Below are 13,122 nucleotides of genomic sequence, written 5' to 3' on the forward strand. Positions count from 1 at the left end.
CTCTTGTTCTCCTCTAATTTCAGATAAGATGGCAAAATCCCCTTGGATTGAAGGACTGGACCATCTCCCTTTGTGGAGAAAATATTCCTCCTTTTACTTTGTTAAACTAATATGACTGAACCTATCCAGACTAGAAGATTGATCTACCTTGGACCTCATGTAAGCACAGTAATCTATTTGGTTTACCCCCTATGTCCTCCCTTTGGAGTGGTCATAATTGGTTTGTAGGCCTTTTCTAGAGTTTCACTCGGTACAAAAATACAGGTTTTCCCTGTTCTATAATTATCATGAAAATAATCATTAGTCAATATCCTGCAATGATAACTGCATTGAGCTCTCTTTTCCCTTTTAAGTTTTCCAAATGTACAAAAGCCCATATCCCATTGCCCATTATTTTTGCCATAATCTATTTAACATGTTTCCGTAATCTTTTTTGTGTAACAGTCATACTACTCTCTCTGTGAATTTGACTAATTTAATTTTTTAATTAATTTGCCAATTATTTTTTTAATTACCTTAATAGCCTCTAATTATAGATTGAGTCCATCTGACATTTAATGTGGTGCCCCACTTTAATTATATAATAAAAAAAAAAAAAAAAATAAAAAAAAAAATATATATATATATATATATATATATATATATATATATATATATACTGTATTCCATAATAACAACATTAATTAAATTGCAACATAATAATGTCACGTTTCTGTTAAGCAGGGCACCAGGCAAGGACTTGAAGAACAAAAAAGGTTTAATGATGAAACTGAGGCAGGTAAAAAACAAGAAAATGGCAGGAAAACAGCAGGCAGGCAAAAACACAGACTGGTGGCAGGTACATACACAAAAAGAAACGAAGGGCTGACAGAATAGGGCAAACGCAATAATGAGGAATAAAAAACAAACAGAGAAAAACAATCAGAACCTTACAAATAATACCTATCCTCTACAGATGTGTGCTCCTCTACTATGAAGTTAAACAGGTGTTAACAGCAGGTTGGAAGATTTTTGGGAGGAGTTTCATGCAGAAGGTTATTTCTGCATACTGTTCAGTCAACAGTGTATCCTTTTGTGCATTACATGGTAAGGTTTGCAATGGGGATATTTGCAGACAGGATTCTACGTGTTGGGCTTCCTAAATACAGGTTCTGCAGACAGGGTTTATGCTGGACCCCCCAGGTATTATTATCTATTTATTTAGCCATTTTTTGTGGATTTATAACATTCAAAGACAGAATGGCAAAATGTAAGCTTCATCAGCTGGTCTGTTGAAATACATTTTCATAATTGGACACAGTCAGTAATTTGATATGCCTTCATGTAGGAGGGAAACATCTGTTGGCTATGTTTCTGTTGAAATGAACATGACAGAATAGAATATCACAAACACAGTATTTACTGCTCTGTTGATAGTAATAAATAAAAAATACCTGAACAAATAACCATCAATGTCCTTGCCATAGATAAATACAGATGAATCAGAATACAAACTAAACACTCTAGGATAATAGCAATTTGTGTTTTTGAAAAATATTGCTAATAAGTTATGGTGTAGAATTCCTTGATAGATGGTGCATTGGAAGATACACATATTTACACGCAAGGCAATGAGTGGAAACAGATGTTTGAAAAAGAAATACACTGAACAGTTTCTTGCACCATACATTGAGGCTACTAGCACTGTTTGTAAGCAAAACATTAAAGCAAACTGCATCATCCTGTATGTGCTATAATTTGGAAAATAGATTTCCACAAGTCAATCTGTCACAATAATCAATAACTGCATTAGTCACTAAAGGGAGCTGACTTGTGAGAATAGATTATCTTGCAGCAAGTTAGTTGCAGCTTGATGGGGGATCGGGAGGGACATGTACAAAAACAATTTGCATGGATCTTTGAGCTTGAGCACTGCTGAACACAACACAGTGAGTTTGTTGCCAGGCAACATGAAGACATTTTGGCATGCATTATTCCATGGTATCTGTCTGGTGGGCTCTGATCGTTCAGTTGAATATGGAGTGGTTCCTATTGTGTTGGTACTGTTCAGTCTTTTTCCTCTCCCTCTCCATGTTTTATCAAAACCTCATGTCAAGTCATGTATTTAAAATTAGCAAGCGCAGAATTTGTCGTTCACAATAGTCATGGTTGTGTGTGTGTTGGGCCAACATGGTGTGTGTGTTGTTACAGTTGGGTTCGATCAGAGGTGGGCAAACTACGCCCTGCATACATTTTCTAAAAACTCTTAAATGTTTAACACATTTCCTTTTTCTCATATCAGCTCTCTTTAGGCCCACAATCAAATTTGGCAAACAAACCTGACAGGAAAGAAGGGGAAGCCCTTTAATTTCTCATTTAATCCTGAGACAAAAACGTTCCCCACCTGTCTTAGATGCTTTGGTAAAGTGGATTTTAGAGTTGATTTTAGTTTTCATCACAAACAAGCCTAAATGGTAATGACGAGCTCTCTTCAGTAAATTGAAACATTCACATATAAAGCAAAATTCTGCCCAACACTATAAATGTCCCTTAAATCAGAATCTTTTTCAACCCTTTACACCATATCTTTAGTGAGATATACATTTTGACCTACAGAGTGTTATAATAGTAGAATCTGAAATGGACCATAGAAAAATTGTAGTGTGTCACTTGCTGTGGGGAAGGATATCAATCTTGAATCTGAAGGTAATGATTACCATAAACAATTGAACTGGAAGGTCAAGTGAACAATGGGAAACCATTAATTTGGTCTTTCAAGGACTCCTAACAAGTAACTGTCTTGCTTGTCTACTCATTGGCTACAATCCCACATGTGCTTGGGTTTCATCAGTTTTTTGTGAATTAGATGTGTTTCAGAGAATACCGAATACAAGAAGCATTATCGATTTTTTTTGTGATAAATGTTCTGACTTAAGCATTTTTCCTGCTGATCAATGATTTTGGTTAATAGTCTCAGAATGTATTCCTGGCTATTTGACAGTTGATTGCATTGTCAATGGGGGCAGAATGGCATAACAGATACACTGCAGTATTTTGCAGTTATCTACTGTAGTGATATTATGCTCTTTATTTTTCAGTAAGGCCAATGCTACTTTGAGGTACTTTTTTCTGTCCAGAAATTAGTATAATCATTGCAAATTCATTGGTTAAATATTTCACTATGCATTGCACATATGTTTTGATGTGTTCTTTCGAACACCATAATGCTTCATTGTAATATCAATGTCTATAGCAGTTTGTATCCCTTCTGGTATGTTGGCACCATCTACTGGTGATACAGAAGCAATACACGAAGCTGTCATTGGGATAGTCCATCCTCTTTAGCAAGCACTGCATAGGGTTTACTGTGAATCTTACTCATGTTTTTTGCCAACTGTTTGGTTCTCATCCCAAAGCTGATGGGAAGTTGGCTGGATGGTTAGTGGTCGTACTGACTGGCTTCAAAGCCTGCAGACTAAATTTAAAGAGCAAATGCAAGGCTTTGGGTCTAAGGAAACTCAGCTGTGGTGTTGAGGAAGCCACTTAATCAGTCTGCATTGCTGTGTTCCATGTAGAACCTTGGTTACAGAAATAAATGTGTAAGGGCTGCAATAACATTGAGATGGATATTCAACTATCCATCCTCTCTAACTCTGGCAACAGTACAAACATAGGAGATGCTGTTTAGTCAGTTCTAAACATGCCCCAGGATAATTGTTGACATTTACATTTTAATCATTCAGCAGGTGGTGTAACCCACAGGCATTTACAGTTAGTGCATGTATCTATAGCTAGGTGGGACAGCCACACAACCCAGTAGTTGTCAGTACACCATATTTAGTGAGGTGGTCCTCAGCAATTCAGTGCTAGAAGAATAAGAAAAAATTAAAATGTCAAACATTTCCAAGCATTTGTCAATAATAAGTATAGCACTTTTGACCTTTAAACAGACACTGTGTAGTATCCTGCTTCTGAACAATAACACGGCTTGTATCGTCCTTGTCTTCGTTTATCAAACAAGACTAGAATAGTATTAGCTAGTACGTTGTGGTTGTGTGGTTTTTGGTTGGAAGAATAGTACTGCAAGTGTCTAAAGCTAGTATAAAGAGATTACAAGTCAATGCAAACTGATAGACGGACCAGCAAGAGAGATTTAAATAGAAAATATCTTAGGCACTTGGATCAATTCTGTAGAAAATGGTTATTTGAAACATTAACTTAAAACAATAACTGCAGATGTCTACTTGTATTTATGCAAGTAGTACAGAAAAAAATTGCCCTTTTAAGTATTTTCTTATGGTTGCTATTGATAGGTTTGGTATGTCAATATCCAGGTATCTGTTTTAAGGTCAAGGTTTTATATTGTGTTTTGTATTGCTGCTTGTGGACATTCAGTTTCTTGGGCAATTGCTAATTGTAGTATTGTGGGGCACAAACATGTCTTTGTGCAAAGTAATGTTTTTTTTCACATACAACAGTCATATCTCTAAAAGTGTCCCGAACATTTTGAATACTGAATATCATTATCATTACACAACAGACTAATTGTAAATGGTTATTCTTTTTGAGAATAAATATTAGCATGAAAAAATGACGATACTACCAACCAATCTGCCTGCATATGAACTTGAGTAGATTTTAAGATGAAACATTCTAGTAGAGAAAATCCTATTAACCTCAGGCTCTCAAAAAAATCAATAATGGCCCACTGAAATATTTTCTCACATGCTGTCACTGAGACACCTTTACTCAACCCTCCCCTAGGTGCCTGATATACCAATCAGATTGTAGGGTTTGTTTTAACATCCAACCACAAGCCTCCCATGCACTCTCTTCCTGTTGTTGCTAGAATGGTGATGTCAATTCTACTGTGACATGATTGGTTGTGTAGTCTGTGCTGTGTTTCAGGTCGTTGCCTGGGCTGAGCAGCACAAAGGACCAGGGGAGAAGGCTGCATCCATCTCTGCATTTGGAGGAATACACTGGATTGGGAGCAGAAGAGGGAGAAACGCTACAGGCTTAATTACCCACGTCTGTTAAGAAACAGACCAAGACTGCGCACATCCAGAGAAATAGAGACAGATATTTTGAATTTTGGGAGAAAGAATGGACAGAAGAAGATAGTCTTAGCTGTAATAAGACAAATTAATAAATACTTGCATATTGACAGGAAGAAAAACAGGGCCGGTGCTACCTGCCGGGAGGTGAAATGTGACTGTTATCGATGCTGGCCAAAGGCAGGTTGCAGCAACAGCAGGGAATTCCACTGGCTGGATGTCTGATAATCTGAGGCAGGGCTGTGAGTGGTGCGTAGTACCACCAAATCCAGCACAACTGTGGCGGGGAAGAAATTCTCCAATATGCCCACAGAGATGCTTCAGCCAGAAGGTTTAGGCAAGGATGCCAATACACCCGTTGCCACAGTTGGCCTGGCTCAACCTGGCGTGGTGCCCTTGCGGATTCTCAACAAGGGTCCCGAATACTTCAGACGACAGGCCGCAGAGCAGCACCAACCCCATCGTATGAGCGCTGTGGAAAGGCTAGAGGCGGACAAGGCCAAGTACGTCAAGAGCCAAGAGGTGATCAATGTCAAGCAGGAGCCTGTCACAGCAGCTCAACTTCTTCCCAGCCCGCCTGGACCCCCTGGTGGCTCTGCTCATGGTCCCAGAAGAGACGGCAGCGGCCCTGCTCTCAAAGCATCCAACAACAACAATGGCAAATCCGAGGCGGGCCAAGCCAAACGAGCCAATCTCAACTTAGAGATCCTGCGGAATCTGCTAAACAGTTCAGAGAGCACGGTGGGCCAGGGCAACGGGGCACGAAGCTGGGCCCCGCAGCGCTCCCGCTCCAGTGAGTTGCACCGCCGCTCCTTTGCCGAGTCGCTGCGTGTGTTTCCCACGCAGGGGGCCAACCTGAACTTGAGCGCCAGCCTCCTGCAGGAACGACCTGTCGAGGGCCTACTGCACCTATCACTCAGCTCTTCAGACTTGCGCTTGCCCCTCCGCGTGAAGCCCGGGGTTAGCGGAGGCTCTGGTCCACCCCCACCACCCAAGCCCCATGTCTCCATCCCGCGGAGGCCATCACTGAATCGGTCAAAATCGGACCTGAGCGAGCGATATGCCCGGGCGGGCGCTGATGTGGAGCGATTCTTTAACTACTGTGGGTTGGACCCTGAAGAGCTGGAGGGTCTGGGTGTGGTAGAGAGCTTCACCCGCGCCAACTCCGACCTCCTCTCCCTCAACTTCCGCAGTGCCAGCATGATCAGCTCCGACTGTGAGCGTTCGCTGCACAGCAACGACAACTTGACAGAGGACGAGGACTCGGCAGAGCGAGTCCCCTATGGAATATCTGCTGTCGAGCGCAACGCACGTGTTATCAAATGGTTGTATAGCATCAAACATGCGCGAGAGTCTCAGAAAGTCTCCCATGTTTGAGAGGACTCAAGCTTAATTAGTTATGCGCAACTAGCTACATAAATCCTTCATATCCCATAGGCAATAAATGAGTACAACAGCTACATAGGTAGATCTTAAACGCTTTGTGATGTATTCAACATAACATCTTACAACGCATTGATGGTTAAGTATAAGATATTGATGTTTTGGTAAGCCTAATACTTAATTGGAAGGTCTACTTATAAACCCCTGAACCATTTGTCAACCAATAGTCAACTGTAAATCATAATGTATAATGTATTTTTCACTCAAGTTATTACACAATGTGTCTTTATTTCATAACGGATTTCATGTCAGATTTCATAGCACTAATATGACTTATGAAGACATCCAAAGATACTATGAAAATTACATTTGAGAAAGACATTTTGTGAATGTAAACCAGGCTCATAATTTGCTTGTAAGTACATAATATAATTGTTTGGCTACATGCATGTGTATAGTAAAACATCTATATGTGTAAAGTATTTATTAAAGACATTTGATACATATGTAAACAAACAACATAAGGCAACCTGTGTAAAGGTAACAATGTTACACAGATTTTTGTTTCTTGTAGTTTAAAAGCAGGCATTGAAATAAAGTGTTTCCAGTTAAGTAATGTCAAACAATTTAAAGTAGACCTAAATTGTACTGAAATTGTACCGCTAAACAAATCTTTGTGTCTTGTTGTTTAAAAGCAGGCATTCAAATAAAGTGTTTCCAGTTAAATAATGTCAAACAATTTAAAGTAGACCTAAATTGAACCTAAATTGTACCGCTAACCAAAGTTCCTCCCGAAAGACAAGACAATTGCCTCTAACCACAGAACACTGAAAGTCATTGACTGTTCATATCATGACATTCTCCTGTGTACGGGCAGCTGTTTTTGTAAGTCTGTTTTGTCCTTCAAAGATAAGTTGCACTATAGGGTGTTGCTATTTCATCATGTTTACTTAGTGCATACAGTAAGGTTGTAAATTCTTCATGTAGATGTTGTTATTTATTATCCATTATGCATTATTTGATCTACAACAGGAATTTGAGGTAAAAAAAACCTTGTCCTGTCAACCTGCATGCTCCCCCACACCTGCAGTTCTTAGACAGAAGCACGCTTTCAAGGTGGCTGCAATACATTTTCAAAAGAAGGTTAAAGGTCCAGTGCAGTCAAACATGTGATTTTCCTTTTTTTAATGCTGTTTCCACACTATTAAGTTGAAATAAAACTAATAATGCCTTTTTGTGTAAAAGCTGTTTGAAAGAATAGACCGGTGATTTTGAAGGTAAGGAGTGGCTCTAAATCATTCTATGAGCTAAATGTAAATATGTTGGTTTCCTAAAGCTTACCTGACTAGACTGAGCATTTTAAGGGCCAAGAAGGCTCAGGGAAATACATGTAGCATTTTTGTCGAACAAAGTAAATAAGCAGATGATGATTTAAAAATGCATTTAAAAAGACTGCATGGCAGTGCTTAAGTAAACACTGGCGCAGTCAGTATTATCTGAGTTCATGGAATGCTACGTCACTGATTCTTGAGGTTAAGTACATATGTTCTGCTATTTTGGTATCAGTGTTGATGCCTCGCTCCAGTGTGCTTATATCAGTGCCCAAAATGTATGTCTGTGTGCAAGCACTATGTAGAGACAATTCAGCTGGTGGAGCAGGATCAACATCTCTGTGTGGTTCTATCTGCAGTAACTTCCATGTGGTCATTTGTTGTTCTCCACGGCAAATAAGGACAGGATGAATATGTTTGGACACTGTTTATGGTTTCAATGAATTACCAGTGATCTGTTAATATCTCAGCTGCACAAGAGCTTTTGTATTGTGTAAAATATACTGCTAGCATTTGAGGCCTTCTACCTTTAACTGCATAAACAGTTTTTGGACTGTTTAGGTCTTGTCATTTTATATTATTTGATACCGAGTAATTCAAACCTTTTAATTAGCACTCTCACACAAATGGCAAAACCACCAAGTCTGCTACTGTATAAACATATTGTAGAAATAGAAAGAATTTCATGACATTGTAGAATTGGGTATACTAATGTCATCGTGAGGCAGTTTGTTGAGGGTGTGTGAGGCAAAGAATCCTTTCGCTTTTCCTGATGAGGTCAGTGTTCTAAAACCTCTGCTTGTTTATAGCTTCCTGCCTGTCTTTTTACATTGTTTTAAAACACATTCTTAGTTAGAGCATTGACCTGGGAGCTATTACAGTTAAGTGTCTTACTCAGGGAGGGAACAAAAAGGTTTCTGTTTCACCTTGTCAAACTAGGATATTAGAAATAGTGACCATTCGTTTACTCATCCAACACTCTTAACTACTAGCACACTCTTCCCTATCACCAAGGACTTTATTTACAGAATCATATGTGCTAGTACTGAAAAGGAAAACCCATTTGAAGATCCCCAGTAGCAGGATCATTTTTTTTCTTTGATTTAAGTGATGACAACAGCATATCATTTTTCAACGTTTTAGTAATTTATTTTAAAGGAACATTCCAGTCCCACAATTTGACATTACGAGAAGTGTTCAACAAGATGAATTATATTTCATATTTACAGTTCATGGTTCTGTCGACCTTTTGTAAACAGTACCAAACTGTCCACTTTCACTTTAGATTATTATAAGAAAACATTTAATTAAGCATTTCATGTAGTGTACAGTATCTCACAAAAGTGAGTACACCCCTCACATTTTTGCAAATATTTGATTATATATTTTCACGTGACAACACTGAAGAAATGACACTTTAATACAATGTAAAGTAGTGAGTGTACAGCTTGTATAACAGTGTAAATTTGCTATCCCCTCAAAAAAACTCAACACACAGCCATTAATGTCTAAACCGCTGGCAACAAAAATTTGGCCCAATTAGCCATTTTCCCTCCCAGGTGTAATATGACTCGTTAGTGTTACAAGGTCTCAGGTGTGAATGGGGAGCAGGTGTGTTAAATTTGGTGTTATCGCTCTCACACTCCCTCATACTGGTCACTGGAAGTTCAACATGGCACCTCATGGCAAAGAACTCTCTGAAGATCTTAAAAAAAAAATTGTTGCTCTACATAAAGATGGCATAGGCTATAAGAAGATTTCCTAGACCCTGAAACTGAGCTGCAGCACGGTGGCCAAGACCATACAGCAGTTTAACAGGACAGGTTCCACTCAGAACAGGCCTCGGCATGGTCGACCAAAGAAGTTGAGTGCACGTGCTCAGCGTCATATCCAGAGGTTGTCTTTGGGAAATAGACGTATGAGTGCTGCCACCATTGCTGCAGAGGTTGAAGGGGTGGGGGGGTATGCCTGTCAGTTCTCAGACCATACGCTGCACACTACATCAAATTGCTCTGCATGGCTGTCGTCCCAGAACGAAGCCTCTTCTAAAGATTTGCTGAAGAAAAACAGACTAAGGACATGGATTACTGGAACCATGTCCTGTGGTCTGATGAGACAAGATAAACTTATTTGGTTCAGATGGTGTCAAGCATGTGTGGCGGCAACCAGGTGAGGAGTACAAAGACAAGTGTGTCTTGCCTACAGTCAAGCATGGTGGTGGGAGTGTCATGGTCTGGGGCTGCATGAGTGCTGCCGGCACTGAGGAGATATAGTTCATTGAGGGAACCATGAATGCAAACATGTACTGTGACATACTGAAGCAGAGCATGATCTCCTGTGCTGGAAAATAATGGTGGCCACACAAAATATTAACACTTTGTGCCCAATTTGGACATTTTCACTTAGAGGTGTACTCACTTTTGTTGCCAGCGGTTTAGACATTAATGGCTGTGTGCAAATGTGCACTGTTATACAAGCTATACACTCACTACTTTACATTGTAGCAAAGTGTCATTTCTTCAATGTTGTCACATGAAAAGATATAATCAAATATTTACAAAAATGTGAGGGGTATACTCACTTTTGTGAGATAAAGTATTTTATGAGTTGTATGAGTCTGAAGAGAGCAATAGGGTTCAAAACACCAAAGATGGAGTGAAAGCAAGACGAGCAAAGGCAAGAATTGAACACTCAACTTCTGGGGCAGTGAGCTTTCATTGAAATTGTAAACACAAGTACACTAAATAATTATTCTGTATTTAAGATAATTTTATCAACAAATGATTCCATGTGATGAATCTTGCTGTGGGTCAATTTTAAGAGGATTATGGGTAAGTGTTTAGTAATAATCTTTTACACAATATAGTTAGCATGTTATTTTGATGTAAAATTGTCTTTGTAAGCAATTAGTTGTGACATAATGCATAAGGGTAATGGATCATGATTAACTGATATCAATACTGTAAGACAAAATTCCATAAAAGGTAATAAATTGTAATACTTTCACAGTACATCCAGTTACTTCTGGTTGGTGATGGAGGAGATACCAGGAGACGGGCCGTTATACGAGGAAAGCTGGACTGGGCCATAGAAGGGCATCAACCCAGAAGCAGGACTGGTATCTGCTCCTTTGTGAGAGGAGGAACAGGAGGAGCACTGCCAGAGCCTTACAAAATGACCTCCAGCGGGCTACTGGTGTGCATGTTTCTGACCAAACTGTCAGAAACAGACTCCATGAGGGTGGCGTGAGGGCCCAATGTCCTCTAGTGGGACCTGTGCTCACAGCCCAGCACTGTGCAGCTCGACTGACCAGAGAACACCAGAATTGGCAGGTCCACCATTAGTACCCCGTTCTCTTCACATAGGAGAGCATCTTCCCACTGAGCACGTTACCGATGTCTGGAGACACCGTGGTGAGCGTTTGCCGTCCTATCAGGGACATCCCAGATGTTGTTGGGAGGGCATTCAGGCATTTGTGGGCCGTACACAATACTGAGTCACATTATGAGTTGCCATGATGAAATGTATGCAAGTTGGAACAGCCTGTGATTTCAATTGTTTACTTAGATTTTCACTGTGTGTTTGAATCCAGCCCTCAATCGCTTGGTGATTTTGGTTTCCATTGACCGTTGTTAGGTCATTTTGTGACAAATTATATAATGTACAGTAAAGATATTGATCTTTAAAAGATTTCCTTCATCGAGACCCGATGTGTGATTTAAGGGTTCCCTTCATTTCTTTGAGGAGTGTATTTAAGGAAAATTATGTTTCACTACCCCAGCAAATTTAGGGCTTTGTCTCATTTAAGTCGGCACCAGCTCAGTTGCTACTAGTTCTTGTGTTGCCTTGAATAATTTTCTTAAATAATTAATGATTTGACTCTAAACGTATACCAATACATGGCTTAAAAACAATCTAGGAACAACCATTGCATGCATGCAGTATTGACCCTTGCTCTATTGCAATGGCCTGGATGTCTGAATGTAACAGAACACTTTCTCAGAAATACATGTGTAAAATGGGCTAATTATTTGTCTTCAATTTATGTCCTGAATATTTTTTTAAATACATAAACATTTTGCTAATACTGTATTGATATGACACTTCAGGTTGGTGGAGAGTGCCTGCCTCAAGTGGAGGAGTTTAAGTATCTAGGGGTCTTGTTCACGAGTGAGGGAAGGATGGAACGGGAGATTGACAGACGGATCGGTGCAGCTTCTGCAGTAATGCAGTCGATGTATCGGTCTGTCGTGGTGAAGAAAGAGCTGAGCCACAAGGCGAAGCTCTCGATTTACCAGTCAATCTACGTTCCTACTCTCACCTATGGTCATGAGCTTTGGGTCATGACCGAAAGGACAAGATCCCGGATACAGGCGGCCGAAATGAGCTTTCTCCGCAGGGTGGCCGGGTGATCCCTTAGAGATTGGGTGAGAAGCTCGGTCACCCGGGAGGAGCTCAGAGTAGAGCCCCTGCTCCTCCACATCGAGAGGGGTCAGCTGAGGTGGCTTGGGCATCTTTTTCGGATGCCTCCGGAACGCCTTCCTGGGAAGGTGTTCCGGTCCCGTCCCACCGGGAGGAGACCCCGGGGAAGACCTAGGACACGCTGGAGGGACTATGTCTCCCGGCTGGCCTGGGAACGCCTCGGTGTCCCCCCGGAAGAGCTGGAGGAAGTGTCAGGGGAGAGGGAAGTCTGGGCATCCCTGCTTAGACTGCTGCCCCCGCGACCCGGCCCCGGATAAGCGGAAGAAGATGGTATGGTATGGTATGGTATTGATATGACACAAACTAGTTGTCACTTAATATGACTATTAAGTCAACTGAAAATGCTAATAAACATAATTGTTCAGTTTTAAACAAACTAATACAAACAACAATAGGAAACACAAACAGTAATTGTCAGGTCCTGTCTATGGGAGTGTCTCTAGGCATCTCTCTGTGTCTGGAGGTGATAGTCATGGCCTGGCAGCAGAGGTGCTTGTAGGCATAGTGCAGAAACAGCACTCCTCAAAGTTGTCAATGACATCCTCACCTCTCAGGTGCCCTCAATATTCTGATTCTCTTTGACCTGAGTGCCGCTTTTGAGACAATGAGCATTGAGTCTTTGGGGTCGCTGTGTTAAGGGCCCCTCTCCTGGCTGCATTCATACCTTACTAACCATTCCCACTATACCTCCCTCAAAGGCCACATTTCAGAATCAGATGTAACAGTGTGAACCTTTGGGTTCTGCTCTGTGACCCTACTCTGCATCATCTCCCCCCCTCCCTGGTAAGGTCCTCTGTCACTTTGAATTCCGCTGCTATCCTGATTTATCTCAGCAAAAAATCTAACTCACTCCTGGCTCACATCCCACAATAAAAACATGGATGCATCAA

At 40.6% G+C, this 13,122-nt stretch overlaps 1 protein-coding gene across 1 annotated transcript; it reads left to right on the forward strand.

Moving 5' to 3' along the window:
- Nucleotides 1–1,108: 1,108 nt before the first annotated feature.
- Nucleotides 1,109–8,263, forward strand: LOC105031585 (protein FAM110B). The gene is made up of 2 exons (XM_010906083.3): nucleotides 1,109–1,182; nucleotides 4,871–8,263. The coding sequence occupies exon 2, from the start codon at nucleotides 5,340–5,342 to the stop codon at nucleotides 6,411–6,413; it is 1,074 nt and encodes a 357-aa protein (XP_010904385.2). The 5' UTR covers nucleotides 1,109–1,182; nucleotides 4,871–5,339; the 3' UTR covers nucleotides 6,414–8,263.
- The last annotated feature ends 4,859 nt before the right edge of the window (nucleotides 8,264–13,122 follow it).

Source organism: Esox lucius, chromosome 21 (assembly GCF_011004845.1).
Source record: "Esox lucius isolate fEsoLuc1 chromosome 21, fEsoLuc1.pri, whole genome shotgun sequence".
NCBI classification, from domain to species: Eukaryota; Metazoa; Chordata; class Actinopteri; order Esociformes; family Esocidae; genus Esox; species Esox lucius.

Excerpts from the sequence above, each read along its gene's own strand:
- LOC105031585 (XM_010906083.3), top strand. The coding sequence starts at position 5,340 with ATGCCCACAGAGATGCTTCAGCCAGAAGGTTTAGGCAAGGATGCCAAT.